The 15,179-nt window shown below is 50.5% G+C and overlaps 2 protein-coding genes across 2 annotated transcripts in view; one reads left to right on the top strand and one right to left on the bottom strand.

Moving 5' to 3' along the window:
• Window positions 1-3,757, top strand: part of LOC310895564 (solute carrier family 22 member 13-like) — a gene marked incomplete at its 5' end in the record, with an annotated part of 9,818 nt that extends 6,061 nt beyond the window's left edge. The window contains 6 exons of the mRNA XM_083827032.1: window positions 1-162; window positions 455-575; window positions 1,056-1,150; window positions 1,649-1,863; window positions 2,350-2,458; window positions 2,944-3,757. The exon at window positions 1-162 is cut by the window's left edge and continues 7 nt beyond it. Of these exons, the coding sequence (XP_083683158.1) occupies window positions 1-162; window positions 455-575; window positions 1,056-1,150; window positions 1,649-1,863; window positions 2,350-2,458; window positions 2,944-3,283 (1,042 nt within the window). The 3' untranslated portion in view covers window positions 3,284-3,757. The remainder of the gene's footprint in view (window positions 163-454; window positions 576-1,055; window positions 1,151-1,648; window positions 1,864-2,349; window positions 2,459-2,943) is intronic.
• Window positions 3,758-7,969: 4,212 nt separating this feature from the next.
• On the bottom strand, window positions 7,970-15,179 carry LOC310894849 (solute carrier family 22 member 13-like). Its single transcript, XM_083825452.1, has 10 exons — window positions 14,491-15,179; window positions 13,428-13,531; window positions 12,900-13,054; window positions 12,028-12,196; window positions 11,615-11,735; window positions 11,040-11,134; window positions 10,508-10,722; window positions 9,919-10,027; window positions 9,223-9,433; window positions 7,970-8,644 (listed from the first exon to the last, which is right to left on the bottom strand). Exons 1-10 carry the CDS (start codon window positions 14,860-14,862, stop codon window positions 8,549-8,551), a joined length of 1,647 nt encoding a protein of 548 aa, XP_083681578.1. The 5' UTR covers window positions 14,863-15,179; the 3' UTR covers window positions 7,970-8,548.

Genomic DNA, 15,179 nt, shown 5'->3' on the forward strand with positions numbered 1-15,179 from the left:
ATGGGTTGGGGCCTCCTATCGGCCACGTGCAGTGCTTATTACTCACTGCTGTTTTGCCATTGGACAAATGATTTTGGCTGGCTTGAGCTATGGGATTCGTAACTGGAGGTTGCTGGAAATTGCAGGATCTGCTCCTATGTTTGCCCTTTTCTTCTACATCTGGTAAGTGGCAGGTGGGCAGTACGCTCCTTGCAGGCATGACAGATGCCGGAGGGCTTTCTGCAGAGCTCAGCACATCTCCCTGGGCCACTGGGCCTTGGAGAGCAGCAGCTGCTTTGGTTCAGGTCCTCAGATGTGGCCTAAACGTAGCTCTGTGAAGCCTGACCTGAGGAGGTATTTAGACCCAACTGGCACACATCGTGCCCATTACTTGCAGGGCCTGGTTGCAGGGAGATGGGCTCTGAGGAAAGTCAGCAAGTCACAGCGGCATCTGCTGCTTTCATCTCCTTGGCAGGGTGCTACCAGAGTCAGCTCGATGGCTGGTGACAAAAGGCAAAACAGAAGAAGCTAAGAAGGTCCTTCAGAAAGCGGCATCCATCAACAAGCGCACCATCCCACCGGGACTCCTTGAGCAGGTACCAAAACCATGGGGGGAGCTGCTCGTCCTCAGAGACCTGCCTCTGAGCGTGGCTTTGTAGCACGCCTTGGAGCTGGGCTCACCTGGTAAACATTTTTCCATGAACGCTGGGATCATTTAGGGTTAGGCTTTTCTTCAGTGAGGGCTGTACAAGTGTGGAGGATGAGCATGAGGTCCCTGCTCTGTGGTTTCCATGTCTAAATGCCCAAAGGGGTGGAGTTATTTACGACCCCACGCATCCCAAGGACCCTGCACTGACAGTGTTCATCCCGAGGAACCTCCCAGTCTCCAATCTATTGCATGGGGCAGCCACACCACAGGCAGGGGAGCCGAGCCCCACTGGGCTGCCGTCCCTCCCACAGCAGCTTTGGGTCACCAGCCTGTCCCACTGAGCTTATCCTTAGTCTTTGGCTGGAAAAAGAGCTAGCCATGGGTTTTCTTTATCTGCTCCGACTCTCTGGCTTTCTCCATTTTGAAGCTGAAGTGTGAGACACAGGCTAAGTCTGGAAGTTTTCTGGATCTCCTTCGGAAGAAGCACCTCCGGAAGGTGACTTTAATCATGTCGTGTGCCTGGTAAGACATTGCCTGGTTCCCTCTTTCCTAGCTTCTGGGTGAAGAAAAGAAGGGCTTGAAGGTTACTCATAATTGTAAATTCACCTCATGTAAGTTTTTTTTTCATGTCTGTGTGCGTTTGCCATCTTTCTGTCTCCCAAGACTGGACCAGATTTACCTTTTCTGTGTGTAGGGAGAAGCTGATTATTCCAGATGCTGTGGGGTTTGTGAGAAAGGCTGAGGAAATTCTGGATTCCTGAAAGTCCCTGGGTTTTGGGGTAGTTTTGTGTCCCCACAGAAATTCTGGGTGAAGAATAAATGTTGCTGAACATATCAGTGTCCATACTGCTTTACCTCATTCAACTGTGTTGTACAGAATTGTCACAGGTGGTGACTAGAAGCAAAACAGAGGTTCCTGGGAATTTAAATAAGTTGTATGTGGTCTAACTAGCCTAATTTTTGAAGAAAAGATCCATGGAAAATCCATCTGATTGCATGTTTCATTCCATTGGATTTCAGGTTCGTTAACAGCCTTGTCTACTATGGTCTGAGTCTGAATGTGACTAATTTTGGTCTTGACATCTATCTCACACAACTTGCCTTTGGGGCAGTGGAGTTAGCAGCTCGCATTTCCTGCATTTTCTTGCTACAGTGGTTTGGGAGGAAAAAATGTCAGGCTGTTCTGCTGCTGCTGGCTGGTGTGATGTGTCTCATCATTGCTGGCATCCCCAAAGGTGAACAACCTCTTCCCAACTCAAAAGCGCGCTGCAGCCCTTTCTATCCCAGTTAAGAACCTATCTCCCCCTATCTGTTTCTACCTACACATTGCCTACAGTCTGTACCTTTGCCCCTGCTGCTATGCTGGTGATACAAGCAAAGCTGAAAGAAAGAGCAGGTTGGCAAGATGCTTTCAAGCTCATAGATGTGATATTTCCAAGTGAGAACTTCCCAATGACCTACAGCAGCTCAGCAACTCACTCCAGTTGCAGACTTAGAAAACGTTCAAGGCCTGGGAACAAATCTGGGTTCTCTTTGCCAGTTGTCCAAAGGTTATTTTTCAAAACATCATGTCAGGGAGTGGTGTCCAGTAGCTTATTTGGCAGATTTCCTTGCAAAGTCCATTAGAAAGGGCTGTCCCAAAACATAATCAAACTGCAGAGCCCCAGAGCCCTGTCTGAACTTTCTCCGTGGAAGCCACAGCAACTCTCTCTTCCCCTCAGACCAGCCCGTGGCGACCACTGTCCTGGCCATCATTGGCAAGTTTGCTGCCTCAGCCTCCTTCTCCTCCTCCTACGTCTACTCCGCAGAGCTCTTCCCCACCGTCATCAGGTGAGGTTTTGCCAGGCTTTATGGCTTCCCTCCCACAGGGCTAGCCTCCTCACAGGAGCACAGTTGCGGCACCCCACCACGGGTGGCAGTGGTGGCAGTGGCGGGACAAGAGCCCAGATGGGCCCACAGACACACTCGGTCCCTGGGCAGGGGCAGGAAGAGGTGGTACAACATGGCCGCCATGGCTGCCCCTTACCCCGTGGCCTGTCCCCTCAGCGGGGCAGCGCTGACATGGCTGAGGAGGGCAGCACGGGTGTGTGCAGCTCTTCTGTGTGGTCACCCTAGCCCCATGGCAAGCCCTCATGAGGGGAGGACACGGGGTCATAGCACTCCACCATGGTGGTGGTAATGCCGGTGACAGGGCAGGGCAGAGGCACCGTGACATGGCTGCCGAGTCTGCCCCTTGCACTGCCCCTGTGGTGTCGCGCTGCTCCCCTGGGGGACGGAGCCTGGCCCGCACCTCCCAGCGCCCCTCGCTCCTGCAGGCAAAGCGGCGTGGGGCTGTGCTCGATGGCGGCGCGGGTGGCGGGGATCATCGCCCCGCTGATCCGCCTCCTGGAGCAGTACCACCGGGCCGTCCCCATGGCCATCTTCGGCAGTGCCCCCGTGCTGGGGGGGCTGCTCTGCTTCCTGCTGCCCGAGACCCGCGGCACCGAGCTGGTGGATGACACGAGGGGTGGCCGCCCCGCAGCAGAGGTGAGCCTCCACACTGCCTCCTCTTGCTCATGGAGGACAGGGGGACCACAGAAGGGCCCATGGGCATTGCATGGGCTGGGCGTGGTGGCGTCTTTGGGGGCTTACATTGATGGGAGGGCAGGGAGTTAGTTGCCCATTGCAGAGGGAGGGGAGGGGAAGGGGTTGTGGTGGTGATCTGCCCCATAACACAGCCCAGAAGGGAATCTCAGACCCATGGTGGTCACCGCTGCCCTCCTGTCCATGAAATGAAAGGACTGCAGGAGTGAAGGGCACTTCCCCTGGCTCCCGCGGCCCTCCCCAGGGAAGGGCTGATGCCTTGTAGCCATGCTTTCCAGCTTTCAGCAGCGCGTAGCTCTCAGCTCCCCGTTCCCCACAGGGCAGGGTGGAATGGCAGCCTGGTACTTTTGTTAGGAGAAGGGTGTCCATGGGTGCTCAGAGAGTGGGTGATGTGTGGGAAGCCAGGTTGTTGAAGGCTGCATGTCTTTTGGCTAACTTCTGAAGGCTGCCATCAAGTCATAATCCATGTTCTCCGCTTTTTAATTCTTTTCTGTTTCACAGAGACATGTTTCTGACAACACAGGTGTGGATACCCCCCCAACAGAGGTAAGTGCATGTCTGAATTTAAAGATATAAAAAAAATGGAAATTTAAGGCCATACAGGAATTATTCAGAAGTCAGGATGGATACAATATAATGCCTTCCTTTCTCCTTCCTGTCTCGATTGCCAGTTTGGAGACTTTGTCCAAGACAGACACTGAAGAGCATGGGGTAGACTCAGAACATGTAGTCTGAAGATGCTTGTAGAGCAAGTGATGAATGAACAGGCACATTCTCAAGGTCTACTCTGATGGAGTCTTTTTTATAGCAGAACAATGAGGCACTGCTGTCTGGACACTGGTCTTGCAGCTGATCAACAAACCAACTTTACTCGTTGTCAGAGGGAGAGGAGATCTGTGTCACTCTGCGTTTGGAAAAGATGCACTTCGAATTGTTCTCGAGACCCGGTCTGTTATGCCTGGCTGTACGAGTCCTCCCCGACGTGTTTCCCAGTCCTTTGCAAACTGGTACCCGTGGAACCATCCCTGTCGTGTTTTACAGCAATAAGGAATTGCCAGTAGAGTGGTATTACTGGGCAAGCGAGCACCGGACTGTGTCCCTCCTGCACTAATCGCTTGGGTCGTCAGCCTTCGCGGCGGCCCGAGCCTCGCCGTTTGATCAGGATGTCACTGAAACCCTGTCACACACGTATTTAGGTTGTATTTCTATGTGGTGTTGAATTTGAATTTCTACATGAGTAATATAAATTATACTTTGCGTTTGATAAGAGACACTTGTAATGCAATATGTGAATAATAAATGGTGTTGATTTTTTTTTCCTACTGTTTCACAGTTGGCCTTTGTAACTGCTATTGGCTCTGGAGTGTTTTCTACACAGAAATTAGAAGCCTGTAATTTAACTCACAGATGGAAACGTGTTTGGTTTCCATCAGCCACAAACAATGCAGAAACAGAGTGTTAAAGCAGAATGACTGGGTTCAGTCAGGACTTATTTTTATTTCCAAGTCTTCTGATGAACAATCTTTATTTAAATATATTTTTTACTCTATGAGCAGCTGCAGAAGCTTCCTGAATTGTGTAGTGCACACTGCGTTTTGATGTCAGTTAAACTGAGTGGACATCTGGACATTTTAGCCCAGTCATTGTCAGCCTTTACTGGCAACCTCGGTTGGCTGCTGCCAGCTCTACTACAACATTTTAGTGTCACCTAATGTCATGCAAAGGCAAGAGAAGGGTGGCCTCCCCTTCTGCTCTGCATGGTTACGGTCAGAGAGTGCATTTGGTGCCCTTTCACAGAGCTGCCTCTTCAAAGCTCACAGCATTAGTCTTGTTCCCAGGAGAATGCTGGTCACTCAGGTTTGTACCATCCTTTTGTTTCCAATTATTTTGTGCCGTGGTAAACGGTGTTTTGAAGGCTGGGATGTTCCAAGTCCATGCCCAGCATGCTTGGAGGCAATACTCATTCTGTGCTTTGTCTTTGACACACAAGATCTCCTCAGATTGCAAGAGTGTGATGGGACCTGGCTGTGGTTGGAGATGAGGCCTCATTAACACTGACACATACAGACTCGCAGCAGCAGCACTAATACTGCGTCTCACCTCCTCAGCCATTCCCTGCTGCATCCCTTTCTGCAATCTTTTCTCCGGTCACGGGTCTGAAGCTCCAGTATGGAGCTGGGAGGAAGGAGAAGACAATGTCCTCCGCTCAAAGGACAGGCTCTGGGATCCTGACACCTCCACCCCACAGACAGATGTTGGAGCTGATGCATGGGGCTGTTCTGATTGTTCCTGTGCTCCCTGGGGGATCCTCTGGCAACAGGAGCTGCTTCACCCAGCATCTCACCTTGCCTCAGGCAACAGGTCTAGGCCTGTTTCTGCTGCCCCTTCACACCTTAAATGCCTCTGGCCCTGCCTGACCATTTTCCTTGGCAGTGAGGAGGTCGTGATAGATAAACATGGGTCTCCTCCAAGAGGGAGATGGAGATCAGGAGGTCGTAACCTGAATGCAGGTGTAAGGTAGGGTGTAAGTGCAGAAGCAGGGCTTTTCTCACATGTCAGCTGTGAACAGCCTGAAGAAGACTTGGACATAAATTGATCTGTCTTGGCAAACTCTTCAGCTACACACAGTGTCCCTATAATTTGCTCACCACTACCACCTTCAGCACCATCCCAAACTGTCTCTCTCATCATGCTTTGACAAACCACTCTATTAAGGCCTTGCATTTGCTACTCCATTTTGTTCCCACCTCCCCTTCAGACTTCTGACTTCCTCCCCTTGGCTATGGAGTTATTCTCTTTCCTGTCGTTATCCATTCAGGTCACCTGAGACACCTTTTACCCTTTGCCCAAACCCTCATTATGATGTGAGCCTGTAACATCCCATTATATGAATGCAAAAGTGTGTTGCATTTACACATGCTATTTTAACTTGACTTTGTACTATCAGCTCTACTTGTGCAGGACCACACATAGACCAGTTAGCAATGGCATTAAAGCACAGTGATACCATTGGATATCCTCCCATTCCTGCTGAGCTGGGCAAATCACCACGAGTCGAACTATTTAGGTTCTCGTCAGCCAAAAATGTATCATCCCGTAGTCTTCAGATTAACCAGGTGCAGTGGTCTAGAGAAGAGGAGGCAAAATGGATCTGCAACCTACTGGAAGCATAAATGAGTTGGAGAAGAAGTACATCAAATGTGTCTGGACACCATTATTTATGACGTGAAGGGAAACAGAGAGACTCAAGGAAGAGTTCTTACAAGGAGAAACCATGTTTCACTCAGTAACTGTTCTACTCCAAGCTCTTCCCTCAACATTTACCCTCAACCCCTTATTTTCCATAAAAGCCTGAAAGAGGAAGACACCAGCCTTTGCAAAGGAAAAAGAGTGTTCTCACTCAAAAGACTGAGCACCTCTATGCTCAGGTCCACTGAACAGGAGCACCACAGCCAAAATTGAGCAAACCCCCTGGAGAGCAGTGCCAGAAAGAAGACGGCACCACAGCCAGCCCCTCCTGGTGGGACTGTTGCATGTCACTGATTTTATCCAGAACGCGGTCTTCACCAAACTGCATATCCATGGGATACTTTAATCCAAGGAAAACATGCAGGCATGACAAGAAGGAGAAATAATGTCTCATTTGAAAGCTTCCCAGCGTTACTAGAAAATAGCCTTCGAGCTGTACATGGTCCAAGCTGTAACACCACCATTGCATATAACTTCTGGGCTCCGTCTATATAAAGCTAGTGGTAAAAGAAAGTATTCTTGTGGGACAGGAGGTAAGAGGAGTGGAAGCACAGAAAAAGAACTTTTTTTTTTTCATAATGTAAGACAAAAGTATTTATAAAACATTTAAGTGCAGGTTGCTATAGCAAGAAGGAATAGAAGATAATAGAAGATAATAGAAGATAATAGAAGATGAATAGAATAGAATAGAATAGAATAGAATAGAATAGAATAGAATAGAATAGAATAGAATAGAATAGAATAGAATAGAATAGAATAGAATAGAATAGAATAGAATAGAATAGAATAGAATAGAATAGAATAGAATAGAATAGAAGATAATAGAAGATGAATAGAAGATAATAGAAGATAATAGAATAGAAGATAATAGAAGATAATAGAAGATAATAGAAGATAATAGAATAGAAGATAATAGAAGATAATAGAAGATAATAGAAGATAATAGAATAGAATAGAATAGAAGATAATAGAATAGAAGATAATAGAAGATAATAGAAGATAATAGAAGATAATAGAAGATAAGATAAGATAAGATAAGATAAGATAAGATAAGATAAGATAAGATAATAGAATAGAAGAGAAGAGAAGAGAAGAGAAGAGAATAGAATAGAATAGAATAGAATAGAATAGAATAGAATAGAATAGAATAGAATAGAATAGAATAGAATAGAATAGAATAGAATAGAATAGAATAGAATAGAATAGAATAGAATAGAATAGAATAGAATAGAATAGAATAGAATAGAATAGAATAGAATAGAATAGAATAGAATAGAATAGAATAGAATAGAATAGAATAGAATAGAATAGAATAGAATAGAATAGAATAGATCTGGTATTTCCCAGAAAGATTTGCACTTTCTTCTAAGAGACCAAGTGCCACAAGATCTCTCAGTTTCCCAGAACAGATAAGCTAATGTGGCCCTCCAGCACAGCCTGACACAAAACATCACTGCACACTTTCATTCAAAGGCACCAGCACCAAGGCAAATATTCTGCTTCCTCTTAGACATCCTCGTTCACTGCTTGCTGTTTATTCTATCATGTAATTTTTTTTTTCAGTTCAGTATCTCAAATCTTAAAAAAAAAAAAAGGAGTGTTTTAAGAGAGGGTGAGAAAACCATGCTAGACAGTCAAGAGAAATCACTCCTGCAAGTGTGAGATTGTTTTCAGTGTTACATCTGCTCTGGCTTTTTCTTTACTGAACACAATACTCCTTTGCTAGTCTATTCAATATTCTGGCAGGTGTCTCAACAGGAGAAAATTAACAGTCTCGCATTCTTGGAGATGGGACAAGAAAGAGAAAATATTGCATCCATCCTGGCTTCAGATTTCTTTCTTTTTTCTTTAAATTAAAAGCATTTTCTCCAGTGACTGCACTGTAGAACATGAGAGACAGCATGCAGTGTCTGAGGAGAAACTATAGAGGGAGATACAGGAAGGCAAAAAAAAAAAGAAAAATAAGGTCAGGAGTTGGCAGTGACTGCTTGAGTAGGATAGGAGGTGTACTGTAAATGGAGACCCTGCTTGTCCTCAATGCCGCCACAGCACCAGGCAGCCTCTAATTAGAGCTGCTTGCAGGCCCAGCTAGAAATAAGTGGTCTTTGTGTACTCATTGTCTTGGCCACCATCTTTTACTTTCACTTGTCCATTTTCAGAGCTGCTGTTGGCATTTTCACAGGCCTAATGAAAAGAAAAGAGTTAAAATTAAAAAAAAAAAAAAAAGAAAGAAAGAAATATGCATTATGACTTGATGGCAGCCTTCAGAAGTTAGCCAAAAGACATGCAGCCTTCAACAACCTGGCTTCCCACACATCACCCACTCTCTGAGCACCCATGGACACCCTTCTCCTAACAAAAGTACCGGGCTGCCATTCCACCCTGCCCTGTGGGGAACGGGGAGCTGGGAGCTACGCGCTGCTGAAAGCTGGAGAGCACGGCTAAGAGGCATCAGCCCTTCCCTGGGGAGGGCCGTGGGAGCCAGGGGAAGTGCCCTTCACTCCTGCAGTCCTTTCATTTCATGGACAGGAGGGCAGCGGTGACCACCATGGGACCAAGATTCCTTCTGGGCTGTGTTATGGGGCAGATCACCACCACAACCCCTTCCCCTCCCCTCCCTCTGCAATGGGCAACTAACTCCCTGCCCTCCCATCAATGAAAGCCCCCAAAGATGCCACCACGCCCAGCCCATGCAATGCCCATGGGCCCTTCTGTGGTCCCCCTGTCCTCCATGAGCAAGAGGAGGCAGTGCGGGGTCTCACCTCTGCTGCGGGGCGGCCACCCCTCGTGTCATCCACCAGCTCGGCGCCGCGGGTCTCGGGCAGCAGGAAGCAGAGCAGCCCCCCCAGCACGGGGGCACTGCCGAAGATGGCCATGGGGACGGCCCGGTGGTACTGCTCCAGGAGGCGGATCAGCGGGGCGATGATCCCCGCCACCCGCGCCGCCATCGAGCACAGCCCCACGCCGCTTTGCCTGCAGGAGCGAGGGGCGCTGGGAGGTGCGGGCCAGGCTCCGTCCCCCAGGGGAGCAGCGCGACACCACAGGGGCAGTGCAAGGGGCAGACTCGGCAGCCATGTCACGGTGCCTCTGCCCTGCCCTGTCACCGGCATTACCACCACCATGGTGGAGTGCTATGACCCCATGTCCTCCCCTCGTGAGGGCTTGCCATGGGGCCAGGGTGACCACACAGGAGAGCTGCACACACCCGTGCTGCCCTCCTCAGCCATGTCAGCGCTGCCCTGCTGAGGGGACAGGCCACGGGGTAAGGGGCAGCCATGGCGGCCATGTTGTACCACCTCTTCCTGCCCCTGCCCAGGGACCGAGTGTGTCTGTGGGCCCATCTGGGCTCTTGTCCCGCCATTGCCACCACTGCCACCCGTGGTGGGGTGCCGCAACTGTGCTCCTGTGAGGAGGCTAGCCCTGTGGGAGGGAAGCCATAAAGCCTGGCGAAACCTCACCTGATGACGGTGGGGAAGAGCTCTGCGGAGTAGACGTAGGAGGAGGAGAAAGAGGCTGAGGCAGCAAACTTGCCAATGGTGGCCAGGACAGTGATCGCCACGGGCTGGTCTGAGGGAGGAAGAGAAGAGACTGCAGCTGTGAGATGGGTGGCCTGATATCACCGCTCAGGGATGATGACTGGGGACTTGTGGTGAGAACTACATCCCCTGAAGGGAGCCATTGCCACTGAACAATGCTTGAACATGGACTGGGGAGCAGCTCTGGCCTGGATGCCACCCTCAGGACACTGCATCCATCTCACTACCCCAGCAAACTAACCAGAGGGCAGCTCTGTCAGCTGAGCCCATTGCTCAGCTTTACCCTCTCCTATCAGTTGGCAGGCAAAGATTTGCTGATCAGAATGGTCCTTGGGTACATGACCAAGCCCCTTGTGTCCAAGGCACTACGTTCAGCTCAATCCCTGACAGCCATGTGGGACTGCAGCCAGACGGATTGGGAAGATGGGGCCTTCACCAGCAAGAGAAGTGCTGGGGCTGTCAGCTCCCTGACCCAGAATCTAATCAGTCAAGACAAGAAGAGGCTGTTCACCTTCAGGGATGCCAGCGATGATCAAACACACCAGGCCACTCAGCAGCAGGGTGCCAGCCTGGGATTTCCTCCTCCCAAACCACTGCAGTAGGAAGATACAACCGAGACGGGCTGGGATTTCCACTGCTCCAAATGCAAGCTGTGTCAGGTAGATGTCCAGACCAAAATTAGTCACATTCAGACTCAGACCATAGTAGACAAGGCTGTTAACGAACCTGAAAACAGAGCAGAATGGAAACAAACATATCTGCTAGCCATGAGCAAATACAATATTGACCTCCACTGACAACATTTTCAGCATATCCTTGGATTTCCAAGGGGACATAAAACCCAACCAGTACCACAGGACTGCCAAAGCTGAGACTGCTAAAGTCTTTCCCACAAACTGCATTTCATCTACAACAACCAGAAAGAGCAATAACCATCAATATCATCTCCAAAACATGAGGTGTATTTACAATTATGAATAACCTTCAAGCCCTTCTTTTCTTCACCCAGAAGCTAGGAAAGAGGGAACCAGGCAATGTCTTACCAGGCACACGACATGATTAAAGTCACCTTCCGGAGGTGCTTCTTCCGAAAGAGATCCAGAAAACTTCCAGACTTAGCCTGTGTCTCACACTTCAGCTGCAAAATTCAGAAAGCCAGAGAGTCAGAGCAGAAAAAGAAAACCCATGGCTAGCTCTTTTTCCAGCCAAAGACTAAGGATAAGCTCAGTGGGACAGGCTGGTGACCCAAAGCTGCTGTGGGAGGGACGGCAGCCCAGTGGGGCTCGGCTCCCCTGCCTGTGGTGTGGCTGCCCCATGCAATAGATTGGAGACTGGGAGGTTCCTCGGGATGAACACTGTCAGTGCAGGGTCCTTGGGATGCGTGGGGTCGTAAATAACTCCACCCCTTTGGGCATTTAGACATGGAAACCACAGAGCAGGGACCTCATGCTCATCCTCCACACTTGTGCAGTCCTCACTAAAGAAAAGCCCATCCCTAAATGATCCCAGCGTTCATGGAAAAATGTTTACCAGGTGAGCCCAGCTCCAAGGAGTGCTACAAAGCCACGCTCAGAGGCAGGTCTCTGAGGACGAGCAGCTCCCCCCATGGTTTTGGTACCTGCTCAAGGAGTCCCGGTGGGATGGTGCGCTTGTTGATGGATGCCGCTTTCTGAAGGACCTTCTTAGCTTCTTCTATTTTGCCTTTTGTCACCAGCCATCGAGCCGACTCTGGTAGCACCCTGCCAAGGAGATGAAAGCAGCAGATGCCGCTGTGACTTGCTGACTTTCCTCAGAGCCCATCTCCCTGCAACCAGGCCCTGCAAGTAATGGGCACGATGTGTGCCAGTTGGGTCTAAATACCTCCTCAGGTCAGGCTTCACAGAGCTACGTTTAGGCCACGTCTGAGGACCTGAACCAAAGCAGCTGCTGCTTTCCAAGGCCCAGTGGCCCAGGGAGATGTGCTGATCTCTGCAGAAAGCCCTCCGGCATCTGTCATGCCTGCAAGGAGCGTACTGCCCACCTGCCACTTACCAGATGAAGAAGAAAAGGGCAAACATAGGAGCAGATCCTGCAATTTCCAGCAACCTCCAGTTACGAATCCCATAGCTCAAGCCAGCCAAAATCATTTGTCCAATGGCAAAACAGCAGTGAGTAATAAGCACTGCACGTGGTCGATAGGAGACCCCAACCCATTCCGTAGCTGAAAAGAAGAATGAATATTGAGGGTCATTGATGTGAATGATTTCCCCTTATTCAAGCAGTTTGTATCCCCTGGAGCCTCTCCTCCAGGACCTGAGGAGAAGACAGCAGCAGTCAGAACAATGATGTCTAACACACGTGCAAGTCACCAGTGTTTCATGAGCTGCATCACCGTTCCTTAACCCCAGGGTGTCCTGTCAGCCATGAGTATAACTAGGGTAAAGTACACCAGCCCAGACATCTGCAAGAGGACGTAAAGCTCATGTACCTCGCCGCTCTGCTCCCAGCATCCAGATATCCCCTTGCTGGGGCAGGGTTTGGGGCCCATCAATGGTATCCCAGACCCTTGGGCTCTCTCCCCATGTTGACCACCCCATCTGGGAGGCAGTCCCCTTGTCCTCATCTGAGCATTGCCATCTTCCAGATGCCCTCCGTGGCTCTCACTCAGGCTTGGCGAGATGCCAAAGGGCAGTGACAATCAAGACCTGTCCTCACCCCTCTGTATTGCCTCCTCAGCAAACCGGCTGCAGAAGCCACTGAGACGTGTCAAGCTGAATGTCCTGCTCATGTTAAAACATGAGCCATTCATTTGGGAGGACATTTTTCAAGATGTCCTGGATGACTTTTTATTTCTTTTTAGGCCATTTCTACTGCATCTTGAGAGACCGCATACATCTGCCTCAGGGTAAGGGCATCCTACTCACCTAAAGCCAGTAAGGTCATGTTGATCCCTGACACTGAAGCCCCCACGACACATCTGAAGGCCATGTATACGTAGAAATGGGGCACAAAGGCAATTCCTACACCAAAAAAGCCCTGGAGAAAGATGGAGATCAGAAGGACTGGCCGGCGGCCGATCCTGTGGAGGAAGAGGGAGGACACAGCTGGTATCTGGAGAGACCCCATGGGATGAGATGGGGTAGAGCCTGGAGGGATACACAATGATGTGGAACCATTCATAGAGGACTTTCTTGAGGGCAATGAGGATCAGACTACTCGCAATTTACATGTGAAACACTCTATGCAGACACTTTGCCCTCTACTTTTCCACTCCATGTTCACACAAGGCCTAAGGACTTTGGTCAGGGTCACTGTAATTTTGGGACAGTCACTGTGAGTGAGGAGCAGTGACCAAATACACAGTGTTGTGGCCAGCCAGTCCTGGAGCAGTGCATGACACTACACACTGCTGGTTTATAGGAGACCATGGGCAATTCCTTGTGCGTCCTCACCTGTCGCTTAGTGGCCCAAAGATCATGGCTCCCAGGAACAGTCCCAGCATGTAGACAGACTGGGAGATGTCATTCAGGTCCTTCCTGTCGCACACGAGGTCGAACTGGAGGAGGGAAACACAGCTGCTTTTGTTCCTGCCAGGTCCCAGCTGGGCAGCTGCTTTCTCAGGACGGGCAGCACGTCTGGCCCTGGGTGGGGACAGGAGGTGGGTGCCCGGGCTCTCGCCTTAGCCCCTGGAAGCAGAGATCCCTCTCCCAAGGATGCAAGTCTTTATCGTGTGCATGAGCTGCACAAGTTGGAGGTGGGACAGACCCCTGGGCACTCAGCGATGCCCCAAGCACCGGGACCTGCAGGAGTGCATCAAGGCCAGGCAGCCCAAGGGAGCCTCCTGGCTGGGAAGTGTTGGGTGAAGTGGGGCCTCGGAGAGGGGTCCCAGCACCTGGCTGCCCTGGCTGCAAAGGCTGGGCAGGGTGGGACAGGCTGGAGGCAGGACACAGGGCTCCAGGGGAGCCAAGGAACCTTTGGAAATGCCAGAGGCTGGGCTCTCTCATCTGGTTTTAGCCCACAGGAAGGTGCCCAAGAGACAGATGGAGCTGGGAGGGAGGAAAGACTGAGAGAGGAAAGAGGGAGGAATGTGGGGAGAGAGAAGAAGAAAGGTGCAGAGAGGGAGATGTTGGAGATGCCAGGAGGCAGGGTCTTTGCTCATCTGCATGGCCCATAAGGACCACATCTTGTCTAAGCCCTGAAGGGCTCTGGAGGTCCCAGAAAACTCAAGGGCAAATTAAAGCTCTTGGAAAGTAAATGTCTTTCAGAGGGAAGGTGCTGTGAGGAGAACCAGGCAGCAGAATAGGGGAAACTGTGGCAGGGAGACCCAAAAGGTCCCCCCAGGCCAGGTACCGTGAGTTACTTGGGTGCTGGCAAGGGGCTGTATGGTGAGCAGAGCATGTGCTGGACTCAGCCCCACACCGCCTCTGCCTTGGCCTTCCACAAAGTGCAGGACAGGAGGCTCCCGTCCATCCCTTCCCCTCCACGTCCCCACGGCGTCAAAAGGCATTTACAGACCTCGGTGAGCAGGGACGGCTGCTGTGCTGAGGGGTACACCCAGCCACTGCTGCACTTCTCCGTGGCGTTCAGGCCGTACGCCACGATGGAGCCGAGGTCCCAGTCCACGGGCGAGTACATGGAGCACTGCTCGTACGCCCCGTCCGCGTCGCGGGGCACGGTGAGGTTCAGCTGCTCCTCCTCGGTCAGGTTGGGGCCGACGGCACGGATCCAGCTGGTGTTGCAGTAATGAGGCAGGTTTGGAACCATAAAAAGCTGGCAAAACTGGTGGAAGGCCAGGCTGAGGCATGGGAGCACGGAGAAGAGCACCAGCCGTTTCTGAAATGTCCCAAAATCACCAACTGCCTTCAGAATTTCCCCGATGCCCGACATTGTCAGCTGAGTCGGGAAGAGGACAGTGCTGGGACAGACTTTCCTGCGGGCTGGAATTAATGTTTAATCCCAAGATAAGCTCTGCAGACGTAGGCAGGCACTACAAATATGCAGTCTCTTCAGGAGAGACTTAACGCCTGATGTTTTACATGTCCTAAGTACACTGTGTAACACATTAATCATTTCTGGGCCACCCACATACGGTGTCTGGTACTGGGTAAAGCGTGCAGAACCAACCCCTGCTTCAGGAGATCTGGATCGTGCCTCTGCCAGGGCCGTGTGGCAATGACACGGAGGAAGACCGAATTGTCCGAATC

Source organism: Anser anser, assembly GCF_964211835.1.
Source record: "Anser anser genome assembly, chromosome: 2".
Lineage (NCBI taxonomy): Eukaryota > Metazoa > Chordata > Aves > Anseriformes > Anatidae > Anser > Anser anser.